Genomic DNA, 18,241 nt, shown 5'->3' with positions numbered 1-18,241 from the left:
AATCAGTTTTGTGACCTTTCCTATAAAAGCAACCTTTTTAAAACTAAGAGAACTGTTGCTTAATAAAGAACCCAATATTTCAAGTGATGGCAACATGTAATTTTGACTTGAAATGAATGTGTTGTAGTTGGTAGTAACTATTGGGGAGAGTCGCTAAAATATTGAAGGGCTACAGTAATAATTCAAAACTAGTTGACTTCATTCACGTCCCTAAGAACAGAACCAGATTTTTGTAACACAGAAAGATATTTCTGTCTGTTTTATTATGAAAGTAATGTGAAAACAGAGCATATTCAGGATGCTTATTTATAGCGACTGTTTACAAAAACTTTTGTGTGTTTCCTGCAGGCGCTTAATCTTACTTGCAGTGTCTGGGGAAACCCTGCTCCAGAGGTTTCATGGATGAAGAATGAAAAGCTTCTGGCAGGAGATGATCACATCATCCTGAAATTTGAATCAGGAAAACAAGCAAGCTTCACCATCACGGCTGTCAGTACAGCTGACTCAGGGAGATACAGCCTTATAGTGAAAAACCAGTATGGCACAGAGACAAGTGATTTAACTATAAGTGTGTTCATACCTGAGGAAGGGATGACCCATGTCCCCCTTCCAGATCATAGCAAAGGAGATAAGAAAAAGAAGGCATGAAGCTAAAGCTAAGATGGACAAGTGTTGCAGAGAGGTAGAGTTCTATCTGGTTTAATAATATGTGTGTGTAAATGGTTTTGCCTGTGAGTATGAAGTAGATCTGAACCCTTCCACTCACTTCATTTTAGATGTTGTGATCAGGCAAAAATGGGGAATGCTCCCACTCCCAGCCTGGCTTTCTGTCACATGAACTTAACTCAGAAGCATAATAGGATAATGCTCATAACGCAGAAGCATAATATTTAAGCAAGTCATTTAATCAGTGATGTGAGTGAAAGGATGGAAAAAATTACAGTCGTTTATTGGAGAAGATTTTCTCACCAGGAATCTAGATTTGAGCCTGCTGGTAATCTAGTATAAACTGAATGTAGTGTAGGATAGGACTCTAGAAAACAGATATGAAAGCAAACAAATGTTTTGTGTTGACATGATATTAATACACACTAACGTCAGTGAAAAAAACTGAACCCTCCTCAGTATTCAAAAATAAATAAAACACTTTTCTTTCGCCTTGTTTTGTGTGCGTGTGACTTGTTTACTTGCTTACTACTCTGATGGCTGTTTACCATCCCTTTTAGTTTAACATCACCCCACACCTAACATCTTCACTTAGGTCTTCAATGCAGCACAGAGAAAGGAGGTGCTGGCAATTTTATTTATTCTACACTAACTTCTGCCTGATTCAGTCTGACTGTAGTTTATTAAGGCTGCTGGGAATTGCAACTCTGTGAGGGGAATAGGGGTCTCTTACAATTCTCAGCACTGTTAAACTGCATTTCCCAAATTTCTTCGGGGGAAAACCATGATTGTTATAGTGGTATAAGATTAAATGTATGGTCCATACCAACAATATGGGGGATAGCCTATGAACAGTTTTAAACTTTTGGGCAACACTGGAGGCAGAATTTTGGATAAGGTGAACTCAAGTAAATTGCTAAGACTTGTTTCTCTTTGGGTTTGGTTTATTGAATTCTAGTCTCCAGGGATAAATGACCTTTATATTTCCTCCAGGCCTAGGCTTACTTCAGACATGGCTTTGACTGTCAACATGTGCTTGTGTACCCCCCTCGCCTGCCTCCTGATTCCTTCCTCAATTTCCTGGTTCATGTTAGCCATAGTTTGTTACGGCATTGGAAACTGAGAGAAAAATAGTCTACCGCTCACTGAATGCAGCTCTTTGAATCTTTAATCACAACTTGCAAATTATTATACGGTTGCTATTTTTAACAGGACTTCCTTGTTTGTGTGTTCTTCTTGCTTTCCTGTAGCTGACTGTATCTCATAGAGATGAACAAACTGGCTTGGCTACACTCGTTGTTGAGATGCATGGAATTTGCCTAGATACAGTAGCCATAGGTAAAAAGAAACCAGCCTCAGGGAAGAAAGAAGGTAAAAATATTTAGCTGCTTAGATCTAGTTCCAAGAAGAAAAACTCTTTATTTCTTCCCAAAGTAACCTGAAGGTACTATGCCTTTTTTGTTTGTTTTTTACTTCAGCCTTTTGAAATGTTTTTAAGCAGAGACACAGGGAGAGTAAGCACCTTCAAAGTCCCTTTGCTTCCAGTCACAGAGTATTAGACACGTTTCATTTTTCCATTGAAATTAATAATTTAAGATGCTTAGCTGGGTCAGAGTGTTCCCTTATTTGCTACATTATAAATGTGGTTTATGACTAAACAACAGCTCCTGATTCTCCAAGTTTGGAAAATCAGCTAGTTAAATTTGATTATTTTAAGCAGCAGCTGGCAAGTCTTTTTTATTTTATATTAAATTGGCCAAGAGAACCTTCAGTATGGACTTAAATTGCAGTGTAATCATAATCGAAATTGTATTAAGTAAAGAAAGTAAGTAAATGTGTGTGAAATAGATCCTAGCAGTTTGTACTGTTTCAGAAATTGCTTCATTTTTATTTGCTCAAATTAAAGCACTTCAGGAAGATGAATCGAAATGGTTGGTGTGCACAAATAAATATCAGTTTCCTTTAACACAGCAGGTGTTTCATAACAAGGGAAGGCCATGTTTGTGATGCTTCTTAGTTGCTCCATAGTGAAGTCAGCAATCTTGCCAAGAAGAGCCCATCATAATTTAGTGACAAGGACTTTCATAACTCTTCTGATCATGTGCTATCTCAGGTAAACACAATACTTAGCACTATGGGAAGAGACGAATAAACCCCACATGTCCCTTTAAAGAGAAAGTGTGTGAGGGCACCCCCCCAACATGAACCATGTGTTATTTTCCTTGAATCAGATTTCATTAAGCCATAAGTAAGATAGATTATTGCTTCAGAAGAGATGTCTGATCCAAATGAAAATCCAATTGTAGAAGATGGAGATGATCCTAAAGACAGCTGGTCAAACTAAAGGGATCACAAAATGTTCTGGGTAGTAAGACAGAATGGCATAGCAGACAAATTCTTGAGATTCATGGAGAAAAGACTGAGTTAAAACATAGGATCATTGTTGTTATATTACTCTTATTATGAAACGTATAGTGTTGATATTAGATAGCATTTCATGCCTGAGTACGATGTCTGTGGTGAAATGAGAAGGGCTTCACTGAACACAGCATTTTGTCATAAACTCAAACTTGATTGTCCTGCTGTACTGTAACTATTAGATTCACCCTTCCATGGTAGTGTTGAGAACGCAGAGCTAAAGGGAACGCTGGTCTGACATAGGCTGTATACATACTGCACGTTTAAAGCACAATTCCCTTCACTAAATAATCTTGGGAACTGTAAGGGAGCTGGGGACTGTAGTTCTGTGAGGGGTAAACTACAGTTCCCAGTATGCTTTGGGGAAAATGTAAGGTGTGTATGTGGTGCACTTATAAGACAGCTTCCAAGGTTCTTCCTATGCTCTAATGGTGTTCTTATAAATGTAAATAAGTTATTATATGTAATTCAATGAACAGCAAAAAAGAGATGTGGATAGAGATGTGGATAAATGTGTAATAAATATAATTTAAAACAAAACAAATTCCTTCCAGTAGCACCTTAAAGACCAACTAAGTCAGTTCTTGGTATGAGCTTTCGTGTGCATGCACACTTCGTGTATCTGAAGAAGTGTGCATGCACACGAAAGCTGTGTATCTGAAGAAGTGTGCATGCACACGAAAGCTCATACCAAGAACTGACTTAGTTGGTCTTTAAGGTGCTACTGGAAGGAATTTGTTTTGTTTTGACTATGGCAGACCAACACGGCTACCTATCTGTAACTGGAAATATAATTTAGTATATTTGAATGCTAACAAGGATTTCATATCCAACATTATGGCTGTTCTGCTTCATGGAATATTGAGAACCTGAGATGTAATAAAAATGAATTTGCAGAGCATGCATGCCATATGGATTAACATGTTTTAAAATAAAGACCAGATTGAATACCCACTCTTCTGTAATCTCATAAAACCAAACTAATGTGATTGTCAAGTTCAAGTACTAAAAAATCAGTGAGTCAGTTCTAACATTCTAACTTCTAGCAGCTAGAGACTGGGTTAAAATCATAACTTTTAAAATATCGAGCATTTTTGTTTTTAAATCAGCATTTGGTACACAGTCATTGAAAAGTGACACTTTAAAAAGATATCTATAAATTTATGAGAGCTACACATTTACACTGTAATACTTAAAGTGCTCCTTTGGCACAAGTCCCACCCAGAGAAATAGAAAAGGCAGGCAACACTGCAGCACTAGGAGAGAGTCAGACTGGCTGTTTTCCAATAATAAAGCTGAAATTCTTATGCATTTGTAGTACTTCAACAGCATGATGTCAGCATCAAGCCGGATAAATGATTTATTCATTCTGTATACCTATGTGTGCTGTATTATTTGCAAACTGGCTTAAAAAAGGTACTTCTTTGCACAGCATAGTTAAACTATAGAATTTGATCCCACAAGAGGCAGTGATGGCCACTGACTTGGATGGCTTTAAATGAGGATTAGATAAATTCATGGATAAGGCAGTGTGCTTCTGAATACAAGTTGCTGGAAACTGCAGGATAGGACCAGCTCACCCATGAGGCAAGGTGAGGTGACTGCCTCAGATGCCAGGATCCACAGAAGCAGGTCCAGCATCCAAGGAATGCATCGCATGCCGTCTCCACCACCACTACCACAGTGGCAGCAATGGCTGCGGCACACTGTATCTGCCACCTCCTCACCAGCTCACCTCCATGCCTCTCAGTGAACAGGAGTCACTGTTGGTCTCCTCCCACCCTGAGGGAGGAAATGGTGAGAAAGGCTGCCTTCTGGGGTCTCCTGGACTCTACACTTGCCCAGCATGATTCAGAGCAGGCCACTCCTACATCCTGCAACGGCCTTTGATTCCCACTTCAACCACTGGGTAAAGTTGATTCGATTACTTCTTTTGTTCCCAATGTAGATCTTCATTCCCCACATTGTTCCTGATGTAAAACTTCACTCACCCCCTTTTCTCTGGTGAGGGATGCCATTTTGTGGTTCGCCTCAGGTGCTAAAATGTCTTGGGACAGAGCTGCCACAGGAGAAGAGACTAGTGTTGCACTCAAGTCCTACTTGTGGGCTTCTTGTAGACATCTGGTTGGCCACTGTGAGAATAGGATGCTGGACTTGATTGGCCTATCATAGCGGGCTCTTTTTATGTTCTGAGACTAAGTTAAACAATAGATACAAGATGACTTCCATATTCTCTACTATTATAGTATCACATTATTATTTTTGTGACCGTATAGACACAAACATCCAATGAAAATAGAGGTTCCCAGCTGTCAGGGAACTGTCATGAGTGCCGTTGGGAGAGAGCAAAAGCCAGAGGGATTCCAGAGAGCGTCCAGGGATCGGGAGAAGCAGCCCATCTTCTGGGGAAGAGAATCAGCGTAGCACCAGTGGAGAAGGGGGGCAGATGGGGGAAGCGGCGAGGCGGTCCCATGACTCCTTGCCTGGGACCAGCGGGGAGAGTAGGGGTCCTCCGCTGCCCACGCCCTCCTTGCGCAGAAGGCTTTCGCGCAGAGAGAGTAGGAGGAGACTAGGCGTCAAAGAGCTTCTTTGCTGGAAGAAGTTTAAGAAACGCCCACTGGCAGATTCTGCCAGCGATTGAGTCAGCCACGGGTGAGTGGCTGTCCGGACAGAAAAGGTTCACTTAGGCAACCCAGCCAGGTGTTTGCACCCAGCGGGGGAGATAAGCACCGGCTTACGTATGAGCAACCCCTAGAACCATTACACCAGCCTTAGAAACTAGTAGTGCAAGTGGACATTGTATTGGGACTTGGGATTTTAGAAACCAAAGTATTTAGCCCTATGCAGGTTGTTTTCTTTCAGCCTTCATGTGTGTGGATGTGCGTATGTATATGTATATCAATAATCGTTAAAAAGGAATATCCTTGTGAGCAGGAGTTAAGCTGTGATTTTAAAATACTTTGTACAGTAAAGTATTTTGCACAATAGAAACAATATATGAAAGATAACCAACCATTTTGTTCCAATAGATTTCATTTAACAAGTGATGAACAGACCCTAGGGACCCATATTGCACAGCTGGTTGTATACAATATAACTTTGCACATTCCCAATCTAGAATCATGTTCCCATATACAATGGTGTACAATATATATTTGCCTTCCAGACTACATGTAAAAACAGCTGATCTGTCTGTAATAATACTACACTGCACTCAGTTGACCATCAGCTCAATATACTGTACTCATATCTCCTGCACATCAGATGGGCAGTTGACAAATGTATTGTCCCTGCCTTTCTATGAGACTGCTTAAATTATTAAGCTACAAGATCTGGCATTTGGATATAAAATCTTGGCCCATTTCAACAAAAATTTCCATTGCTATCTAAAGTTTTCACTTGTCCCTGTGTTTCCCTGTGGACTTCTGAACCCCCCCTCACCAGAAATTATAGTCCTCCTACTGCTTACACGATCCCTTTATCCCAGGATAAGGGCTTTTACTCTTGTAGGGATTGTTGACCCTCTTTTGACTCACTTCAGTCTATGAGTCACACCCTAAACGTGTAAACAAAACCAAGGATGAACTGAGTTCAGTGGACACAGGGAACACTAACCTCTGCACAGTAATTAGAGTATTGTTGTTACAGGACTGGGCAGCCAATGGGTTAGGCTGGGTAAACATTACTAGCAGGAATTACAACACCTGTTGTGCTCTACCTGTACTATGAGCCGTGTGTGTGTGTGTGTGTGTGTGTGTGTGAGAGAGAGAGAGAGAGAGAGAGAGAGAGAGAGAAGAGTGTATGCATCAACTGGATTTATATATATTGTGGCTAACCATTACAAGAACTGGAGCAGGGGAAGGATGGGTTTTCATATACAGCATAATATAGACTTTGCATACAGAAGTACTGATACAGAAATGCTGATAAGATAAAGCACAAAGGCTGAACATATTGTTTTTGCTTTCCAGGTACCTAATGTGCCTTTACTTAAGATAGATAGAGAGTATTTCCCAGTTATTTCAGCACTTGTTGTGTGATACCATCCCACAAATTGTCACAAGCAATTACACAGTGATATTAAATCACTCTATAAAGCAACAAGGCAGTACCAAACCACTCTGTAGCTTTATTTTTTAATGCAAACCTCCACACACTGCTAAATAAATAAAATGTCATAAAAAACCTATACACCCAAGCTTTAGCTTGTGTACCAGGTCTGTGTGCACTTGCCTCAGGCCTTCTGCTGTGGACTATAACACAGTTACTAACAAAGTCAAATGCAGCCCACTTAGTAGCTTAATCATTCCACTTATTGACATTTTAAAATAATTATTGACTTATTTATGCTGCTGTTTCCCAGTACAAGATGGTTATAGGCAGTCTTCTTATGGTGGAAACTGAAGTGGAAAAGGGATAGAATGTCTTCCCAGAAGCCTTAAAGTTGCAATCTATATTAGCCAGAGGAAAAGGAGAAGAGAAAACGAGAGGAGGGAGAACAGAGCACCACACAGTAGTATTTGACACATATATGGCTGTGTAGGGGATGGAGGCACTATTAAATTTGGAAGCAGCCTTACCAAGTAAGTGGCTTGTGAGGAGAACCTCACCACAATGGATCACCACAAGTGATGCTGTAGTACGTACAGGGGTCAACCACCTTTCTGGACCAGTGGGTACATTTCAAATTTTGAGAAAGTGATATGGGTTCATTACAAAATGGCTGCTACGAGGGCATGACATAACACAAAATTAGAGAGAGTATTGTCATTGCTGCTCCCATGCACAAACCTCCCAAAACCTGGTTTTGATTGTGGAGATACAACTATCAATGGCATAAGAACCCTGTTGTCCCCAGTGTCAACCCTAAATCAAAGTCTGGCCTGCCATCTAGAACCCACTTATTTGCCAGTAAGCCCCCTTAAAGACAAAAAGACATACTGCTGAGTAGAGATGTATACCACAGTACTGTAAGTAAACTATACAGTGGATTCTTATGAGTGTCTCCTGCACAACAGGAAACATGCCAAAACCTCTTTGCAAAGTTTAAACATTTTGCCTCTGCCATTTGGAGAAGGAGTTTTACAACATCTACCTGCACTTATGTTGTAGTAGTATTTTCATCAAATAACTTCTAGGGATCTCAGATGAACCCACCACAGAAAAGATGTATCCTGATAGCAAAAAAAGGAAGGCGAAAGGCCAGATAATCCTAAATATGTTTCTGCTTGCTCCTGATCAGTGCCTGCTATACACTGTATGCATAGCAACGCGTGTATAAATTATCCTGTCAATTATGAAGAGTTTTTAACTGAAATGAATCATCACTTATATTGCTTTGTTATAGTCTGCTTCCCTCACTGCCAGGGAAGAAGGGGTGAATGAAGATCTACTTGAGCAACAAGGTGAGGAAGAAAGATCTACATTAGGATCTGCTGCTCCTTTGCATCTTGTTGCCTGAGGCAGTTGTCTCACCTTGCCTCACTGGTGGGCCAGTCATGCAACATTAATAAAATGGAGCATATTGTTGTGTTTGTATCCCAAATGCAGAAAATATACACAGAATGCATGATAGGAGCAGGTGATGCAAAAGGAATACCCTGGAGGAACATACACATGTGCAACAGAGATGTATTTGATGAATTACTCACAAGCATGTTCTCATTTAACAAGAAGGCTTTGTATTTTTTTAAGTGTTTTAAGTCGACCAAGAAAAACAAAAGCAAGATATTAAAAAACGGGGGACGCACACTGGCAGCTCACATTGAGAATACAATACCTATCAGTACTTTCATCTGAAATCAAACATATGAGTCGATAGAAGCCCTCCAAATGTTCAGCTCCATGCTAGATTGGCTTTTTTTTTCTAGACTATATGGAACTGGCCGAGATGACCGGCAGAATCCGAGACCTGGGAGAGGAGACGGTTGAAGAAGACTGGAAGAAATTCAAGATTTATCTACAAAAATATTGTAAATTGTATGAATGTTAAGAAGGATGCTAGATCATAAATAATTTGGCACCACTAAGTTAGATGGAGTTATGAAGATAAGTGAGCTCTAAGAAAAGATAATTTTTTTGGGGATAATTATTAGGTTACAATTAAATTTTTAGGATTTGAACAAAGGATATCTAAAATTAGAGAAATAACATGGGAAAACTAGATAATAAGAATCGAAACAAGGTGATAAATTGCTGGCAAAATTTTATTGTGAGGAACGCAGGAGCGGGAGACGCGAGGGAGTCCAAAGAAGTTAAGAAATTATGTTAAGATACATGTTATATTGTTTCTTTTTTGTGTATTGTATTCAAAAATTGTTAATATTTATAAAAAAAAATAGATTGGCTTTTTTTCTTTTTTAAGGTGAAGTCTTCACTACGTGGAGGACGGTGGGTGTTTATCCTTCCAGGCTCGAAGCATAACATGTAACAGGAATGTTAATGTGTAGCTTATAATGTGCAACTGTATATAGGGCTTCTGCACGCCCGAAGCACAATGCACACGCTGGGCGCTGGCGCTGGCTACTGTATCTGCACTCTGGAAGGGAGATGCACCCGCCGCGCTTGCAAGAGTCTGCAAGCAACAGATCACACGATCCACTTCAGGAGGAAAAGAAGAAGAAAGCTCCTCCCTGTTCCTGCCGACGCCGCCACTGCCACTAATTAGCCCGGGTCGTTTTACATCGCAGCAGGGTGGAATGCTGGGCGCGCGCTCGAGAGAGAGAGAGAGAGAATACCGTGGCCTCCCGCCCCCACCCCCACTCCTCGTCACGTGCGCCTCACCTCCCCCCCCCCCGCCTCCCCCTGCTAGTTGGTGGCTTCGTCGCGCAAGAGAGCGAGGGGGCGCGAGAGCGGGAATTTCCGCCGGGCGCGCGCGCTCGCTCGCTCGCGTGCGTCACCCCCCCGCCTCCTCCTCCTCCTCCTCCTCCGGCGCCGCGCGCTGGCTGCGTTTCCAGCCCATTCAGTTCATTCAACCGCCGCCTCGAGCGCCCGGTGGCTGGTCCTCGCCCTCGCCCTGGCCTCTCTCGCTCTCCTGCCTCCATCCCACTGAGGGCGGACAGTCAAGGTAGGCAAGGCGGGGGAGCCCCCCTGACCTCCTCGCCAAGGCAGCCTCGGGGAACCGGGCGGCTTCGAGGGGCCACCACGTCCCCGTCTCCCCCCCCCCCCCCGCCACTTCCTCTCCAGCTCCGCGTCTGGTCCTGAGGAGGCTCTGCTGCTGCTGCTGCTGCTGCTGCTGCATCCTTCCTTCCCACGCGCCCCTTCCCAGCGTCGCCTTCGCGCCTGGGTCCCTCACCCCAACCAGACGCCGGAGGAGCTCAGGACTCGCGGCTGCCTCCACAGCTGCGCACGGAGGAGGAGGAGGGAGTCCCACCGAGGTCACAGGGCGCAGCCGCGCGCCTCTCCTCTCTTTCTGGTCCCCCCCCCTCCCCTGCTTCCAGATAGATGGTGAGGGAGAAGCCCGTTTCCCTTGGCCTCGAGAGCCCTGTTTGCTTGCTTGCTTGCTTGCTTGCTTGCTTGCCAGTGCATCGGGGAAAAGGAAGCTGGTGGTAGGAGGTGACCCACGATCAATGCCGGCTGTGGTGCCTTCCAGCAGAGAGGGAGGGGTGGGGGTGTCATCTTCCACGGTTTGTAGCATAACTGCATGCATTGTACGGGTTTTTTTTTTATTGTCATCTGGGCAGTGTTTACTCAAGAGCAGCCACTGAAAGCAAGCATGCAGGTTTTTAGCGGCCCCAGATTGCAATCCTTTACATAGGGTTTGCAGCCCATTGACTTCAGTGGGATGTAAAGTAAAACTGAGTATATCTGGCTTTTGGTTTTCTTGAATTCATGTGCTTTGGTTGCTTGGGTTCTGGATGTAGCTGTCTGCTCTCTGATTCAAACCTATGGTTGTAGTGCCTGTGATGCATGTAGCTCAGTGGGTTGTTAATGCTTCTGTGACCGTTAATGTATGTTGTGAGGTGGGACTCTTGTTGAACTGCTACTTGAATGACTGAATGAATACATAATGTTGAAATCATGCTGAAGTCTTGGTTGAGATTACCATGAAAGCCTGGCACATTATTTATGAATTTGCAACCGCTATCATGTGCTAAGACTTAATCGTACTATACCAAATGCCTAGCAAATCTTCTAAAATCTTATGCTGTTAAGTCTAAAACAGCATTTTTAAAAATAAAAAAGTAGAACCATGTGCTTTAGTCTGAGATGTCGTAAATATTGACATATTTTATGTCTTTAGCAATGGCGTATGTTAAAGAAAACTCTGATATGTTTACGCACAGTGTTAGGTCATGTTTTACTTTTACTTTTACTTCTGATAATAGGAGGTACAGCCACATATCTATATGAAAGTACTCTTGGGTCTCTGCCTGATTGCCAGAGCAATCCAAACACATGGCAGGTACCAATGGAGCAGTGTAGCTACCGCCACATCCAGAGCCCCATCATTCAAGTTGGCCTATGCAGAATGTGGAGGGGGAGTCACGAACTGTTCCAGGGCACGCCAACTTGGACTTGATATAGCAATCTGGCCTGAATTGGACCCGGTGCCATCAAGTGATAGTAGTGGAGCTGGCTTGGGATTCAGTGGCTCCCAGGCTGGCTGAGCCCTTTCTCTGGGGCACCCTGTTTTGGAACATTCTGCAGACTACCATTGGTAGAAAGCTTTCCAACAGGTGGAACAGGGATATCTGTACCAGCTGAGTAAAGCTAGTGTCACTTCTTGGGCAGAGCCTGATGGAGCTAGTCTAGTCTGGGCTTTCACCCCCCCTGTAGTGGATTGCAGATTTGGGTTAGTGCATTACTTATTCATGGGTTGTTGTTTTTTTGACATTTAGGATCCTTTCTAATGAGCTAAAGCCCCCAAATTTGATATATATGTAGAAGTAAGACATCCTGATTACTAGAAGTATCTGAAAAGGGAACACTTATACACCTCTCTTTGAAAACTGGAGGCTAAAAATGCACCCCAGATTGTTAAGGTATTTCCAGACAACCTGAAAATGTAGAATTTGGCACACAGATAGCCTGAGGTATTTGAATTACTTGGAAAGTCTAATAAGAAGATATTTGCACAACTCTTCCTAAAAAGAGAGACAGTGAGTGTGTCACCAGATGGTTAAAGCATTAACAGTGTGTGTGTGTGGGTCTTCTTAAAAAGGTATATAATGCTCAGAACACCTCATGAATACAAAAACCTGAAAATGAAAACATACGCCTACTATTCAAAATAGGATATAAAGTTTGCCTTCTAATAGGGACCAACATTTTAACAAATTTAGTCTGCATATGCCCCTTGAAGCTGTGGAACTTCCATTGCTTCTTCAGGTTCGATTTGGGAAAGTTCAACAAAACACATCTGTACTTGCACAGTCAAAACTTAATTTGTGAGTTCTTTAAAGTCCATTTGTTGGTTCTTTGTGCCACCATGTTGCCAACAACCTGGCCTTTCTGCAGCACTTCTTTACATCACCCCATAACAGTTTCGCAAGTTCATGTTGTGAGGTTTGAGTTTCTGATTGTAATAAAAGGTGGTTAAGTGATTTTTCCTGTGCTATCTTAGGCAGAAGTTAATCCTATTGAATTCAGTGAGACTTACTGACAAGTGAGAGTGTGTAGGATAATGGACTTACTGGTTTGTAAAATTTCCATCAAGCCTGTTGCCATAAAGTAGTCTCAAAGTGACTTACAATAGTAATAGAATAGCCCCATTATCAGTCTTAGGATACTTTGATGAAGACACATTGCATTATTTTCAGCGCAACATTGTCTGATGCTTGTTAAGAATATAAGACTTGTCTTCTTGAATCAGATTAAATTTCCATCTTATCTTGCACTCTGTCTTTAGCATTGCAATGATGCTGAATGAAATACACATACCCTATTGTCCTTCCCTCCCCATATGTTTGGTAATCAAATGTACATTGCCCCTGGATAATAAATTTCCATTCTTGGTTATTGTTAGTGAACTTCTGTGAGAAATGATGCTGATTAGTAGAGTTCTCTCTGTTATCTCTAGGATATGGACACAGGGATTGGAAGTCCCAATACAAGCTGGAGTTTCAGATGTCTTAAGCACTCATTACTGCTGATTACAGATAGGTAGCCGTGTTGGTCTGCCATGGTCAAAACAAAATAAAAAAATTCCTTCCAGTAGCACCTTAAAGACCAACTGAGTTAGTTCTAGGTATGAGCTTTCGTGTGCATGCACACTTCTTCAGATACACTGAAACAGAAGTCACCGGACCTTTCTATATAGTGAGAAGGTGGGGAGGGGTATTACTCAGAAGGGTGGTGGGAATGGGTGATTGGCAGATAGCTGCGATGAGCCTGTTGACGACTCTTAACGACTGCAATAGGTCTAACAGGAAAAAGCAAGGGGTGAGAAGGTGAAAAATGGCTTTGTCATGTATAATGAGATAAGAATCCAATGTCTTTATTCAAACCAGGTCTCTCCATAGTTTTAAGTTTGGTGATAAGTTGCAATTCAGCAGCTTCTCTTTCCAGTCTATTTCTGAAATTCCTTTGTAATAGAACAGCTACTTTGAGATCTTGTATAGAATGTCCTGGGAGATTGAAGTGTTCTCCTACTGGTTTTTCTGTCTTGTGGTTCCTGATGTCGGATTTGTGTCCATTTATTCTTTGGCGTAAGGTCTGGCCTGTTTGTCCAATATAGAGAGCTGAAGGACACTGTTGGCATTTTATGGCATACACAATGTTAGACGATGAGCAATTAAATAGTCCCGAGATGGTATGTGTGATGTTGTTGGGGCCAGTAATGGTGTTGTCCGGGTGTATGTGGCAGCAAAGTTGGCATCTGGGTTTATTGCAGGCTCTGGTGCCAGTGTCCGTGTTAAGTCTGGTTATAGTATTATTGTGGGTTAGGAGTTGTTTAAGATTGGGGGGCTGTCTGGAGGCAATGAAAGGTCTTCCTCCCAGAGCTTGAGAAAGAGAACTGTCATTGTCCAGGAGAGGTTGTAGAACCTCTCTACTATAAAAATACAGTACTATAAAAATACAGGATGGGCGCATAGACACCACCTTATACCGTAAACCAACTGACCGACAAACATATCTACATGCCTCTAGCTACCATCCCAAACATACCAAACAGTCCATTGTATATAGCCAGGCACTACGTTACAGCCGCATCTGCTCCAATTCTACAGACAGAGACTCTCACCTAAGAGATCTACAGCAAACCTTTTTAGAACTAAAATACCCAGCAGATGAAGTTAGACAACAGATCAACAGAGCCAGACTGATACCCAGAGAGAACTTGCTGCAAGACAGACCCAAAAAAGAAAATAACAGAACACCTCTAGTCATCACATACAGCTCCCAAGTTAAAACAGTACAACGCATCATCAGAGATCTACAACCTCTCCTGGACAATGACAGTTCTCTTTCTCAAGCTCTGGGAGGAAGACCTTTCATTGCCTCCAGACAGCCCCCCAATCTTAAACAACTCCTAACCCACAATAATACTATAACCAGACTTAACACGGACACTGGCACCAGAGCCTGCAATAAACCCAGATGCCAACTTTGCTGCCACATACACCCGGACAACACCATTACTGGCCCCAACAACATCACACATACCATCTCGGGACTATTTAATTGCTCATCGTCTAACATTGTGTATGCCATAAAATGCCAACAGTGTCCTTCAGCTCTCTATATTGGACAAACAGGCCAGACCTTACGCCAAAGAATAAATGGACATAAATCCGACATCAGGAACCACAAGACAGAAAAACCAGTAGGAGAACACTTCAATCTCCCAGGACATTCTATACAAGATCTCAAAGTAGCTGTTCTATTACAAAGGAATTTCAGAAATAGACTGGAAAGAGAAGCTGCTGAATTGCAACTTATCACCAAACTTAAAACTATGGAGAGACCTGGTTTGAATAAAGACATTGGATTCTTATCTCATTATACATGACAAAGCCATTTTTCACCTTCTCACCCCTTGCTTTTTCCTGTTAGACCTATTGCAGTCGTTAAGAGTCGTCAACAGGCTCATCGCAGCTATCTGCCAATCACCCATTCCCACCACCCTTCTGAGTAATACCCCTCCCCACCTTCTCACTATATAGAAAGGTCCGGTGACTTCTGTTTCAGTGTATCTGAAGAAGTGTGCATGCACACGAAAGCTCATACCTAGAACTAACTCAGTTGGTCTTTAAGGTGCTACTGGAAGGAATTTTTTTATTTTGTTTTGATTACTGCTGATGTAAAGCTGCCTGTTGATCAGTTCTTCGTTATGAAGGGCTGAAACAGATATGTTATTCACACAATTAGTAATTCCCACTTCATGACTTCCATTAAAAAAACCAAAAAGCACATAGTTGCTAATTATATAAGTAAAATCACATTTACTTTGGTGCTTTTGCGGATCAGAGATATAAAACCTTGTTTATTTCTTGAGTCCTAAAGAGGAGAGAGACCATTTAAGGCTACACAGTAAAAAGATGCACATTGGTTAGCTCTTTCTAGATGAAATAATAGGACAAAACACACAAGGGTTTAGTCAGTAAGGCAAAAGAAATTTCAAAACGCATGTGCATCTGTTTTATTTGTCCTGCGATCTTAAATGAAAACAGGCAATAATTGTGCTTGATTAGTTCTATTACAATACCCAAATTCAAGCTCATGTTTCTAGAATATGGCTTGATTGCTGACTTCAGACAATCTGGTTGTCCTACTTCTCCAACAGGCACACAGAGACTGCAATCCTGTGAACCCTTTGTATGGGGTAAGCATTATTGACCACATTGGAATTCTGAGTAAAGATGCATAGGATCACATATTAGTCTGCAACACCCCCAAGCTCCTGGAAAATAGCTAAGAGGAAAGTTTTGGGAGAGCTAACTTAAGAAATTCCACATTTTGGAAGCCTCCCATATAAAAGCTGCCATGATTCTTGCCTCCTGAATCTAACCTATGGAGGCCTTGAATGTCGTGACCTTATGGGATGAAATGGGGTGGCCACCATAGCATGGCATAGGTATATCACAATATATGTGCTTTGGTGCAGTGGTGGAATACTCTTTCCCATGGTATCTGATCCTGGATAACCCACCAATTACCTTGCTAGAAAACTGGTTGACACTGTTATTGGATGAGATGCTTCCCACAAGTAAAAACAGTTAATTCAGGGTAAGAGATGGAACATCATAAACACAGACCTCCTAAAAATATGTTTAGACAAGATCCTTTCTTTGGACATTAAGCAGTGGACTCTGGGATGCCTGCCATATCCATATGAACATTGGCTTCCTGAGCTTCATGACAGAAAAAGAGAAGGGTTAGTGGAAACAACTAGAAAACATATACCAAGAAAATACATGAGGCTAGCATGTGTTGGGAAGCCAGCACCCTGATGAGCTCAGATGTTGTCAATTGACTGTTGTCATTCAAAGGTATAAGCACCTGTGGAGATGCTGGCTTAGTTATGCCAGAAGGATGAGAATTAAACAGTTTGCTACACTGTGAGTGGGACGCGGGTGGCGCTGTGCGTTAAACCACAGAGCCTAGGACTTGCCGATCAAAAGGTCTGCGGTTTGAATCCCCATGACGGGGTGAGTTCCCGTTGCTTGGTTCCTGCTCCTGCCAACCTAGCAGTTCGAAAGCACGTCAAAGTACAAGTAGATAAATAGGTGCCACTCTGGTGGGAAGGTAAACGGCATTTCCATGCGCTGCTCTGGTTCGCCAGAAGCGGCTTAGTCATGCTGGCCATCTGACCTGGAAGCTGTACACCGAATAAAACGAGATGAGCGCCGCAACCCCAGAGTCGGCCACGACTGGACCTAATGGTCAGGGGTCCCTTTACCTTTTACACTGTGAGTAAGTGAGGTGAGTCTGAATGGGAATGGATGATGCTAGGGGGAAGAGGAGTCCTGCTGACTTCTGGTTTGTGCTCTCTCTCCATCTCCCTCCCTCTCTCTCTTCCCACTAATTCACCTCGCCTTCTGGGCACATTTACTTCACCCATAGCATTTGTCAAGAAAGTACAGCTGACAGATAGATAGAGGAGATTAGATCTCTGGTGTTTATGGCACAATGAGATGGGATTACAAGTGTTAAAAATTAACATGTTTTGTTATTGAAAGCCCTTCACAAGCTACCTAGAAGTGAAATAATGAAATGTGCTCAAAACATGGGCTGAGACAAATGTCTTCTAATAAAAACTTTGGCATAAGAGGGACCTTTTGGGGGCCCTTCAATCTTTACCGGTAAAACCCTTACTATGGTTGTGCTCTACAGCCCCATTAGTTGCCACTTTGGTGCCATATTTTGTTTGAAAAATGAGCCCCTTTATCCTAATAACAGCTAATCAGATTTGGCTGTGCGATTATGTTGATGTTGGTGGCAAAGGAAGCTAGTTTAGCATGTGGGCATTGTTTAGTTTGCCTTTAGTGATGTCACAGTTGCCAAATCTGACTGGCTGCATGATGTTACAAGGAAGTAGAAAAAGGAGGTTTTTGAATTTTAAAAAATGATGTCCAGCCATTCAAGGCTGTGGAGAAGCAGCTCACAACGTATTGCTGCTGTCCACCAAATGCCAGATATATGGGCTTGTGGGTTGCTTGACATGTGTATCAGGAAGTGCACCTTCTCGCTGCAGTCCATGAAAAAAATGTCCTTAACAATGAGTTGGGGTATACACAAGTTATTGACCCTTTCCCCATGCATTACTTGAACTACCTAATTAGACCACAGGAGGGTTGGTTTGTTGTTTTTGTTTACATGCTGCATTTGTTTATCTGGTGCTATCACAGTGATAACAGCAATCTAACAGCAATCACCCTGGCAATACCTTGAGGTTCTTTTGTTTTGCCTTTCTGGTACAGCAAAGCGGTAATAATGTTCAAAATGTATTTGCAGTGGTAAATAGCACGGAATCCTTCCCCTGACTGCAAATTATGGTGAAATTATCATAGTGATATTAAGCAACTTTATTTAAAACACTTCAGTGTTTGGTGCTGTTTAGTGTTCTGTTGCTTGGTTTTATTGTGTGCACCTGCTGATTTCTATGTAACCTACCCTTGAAACACCTGGTGATTAAGGGCGGGAAAGAAATAGTATTAAGTAAAGGAATAAATAGCTTGACTAGGGTTTATTATAGACAGAGGAACTAGTTGAA

The 18,241-nt window shown here is 42.2% G+C and overlaps 2 protein-coding genes across 3 annotated transcripts in view; both read left to right on the top strand.

Annotated features, from left to right (window-relative positions):
* The window catches only part of MYOM1 (myomesin 1), a 72,101-nt gene extending 70,940 nt beyond the window's left edge, over window positions 1–1,161 (top strand). For both annotated transcript variants that reach the window (XM_081874957.1, XM_081874958.1), the window contains one exon: window positions 349–1,161. In XM_081874957.1, coding sequence (XP_081731083.1) covers window positions 349–648 — 300 coding nt within the window. In that variant the 3' untranslated portion in view covers window positions 649–1,161. The remainder of the gene's footprint in view (window positions 1–348) is intronic.
* An 8,839-nt stretch (window positions 1,162–10,000) lies between these two features.
* Window positions 10,001–18,241, top strand: part of LPIN2 (lipin 2) — a 35,302-nt gene continuing 27,061 nt past the window's right edge. Inside the window, exon 1 of the mRNA XM_081874960.1 lies at window positions 10,001–10,150. The gene's annotated coding sequence lies outside the window, so the exon portion shown is untranslated. The remainder of the gene's footprint in view (window positions 10,151–18,241) is intronic.

Source organism: Podarcis erhardii (assembly GCF_964252035.2).
Source record: "Podarcis erhardii genome assembly, chromosome: 8".
NCBI classification, from domain to species: Eukaryota; Metazoa; Chordata; class Lepidosauria; order Squamata; family Lacertidae; genus Podarcis; species Podarcis erhardii.
This window is presented reverse-complemented; position numbering and strand designations above follow the sequence as displayed.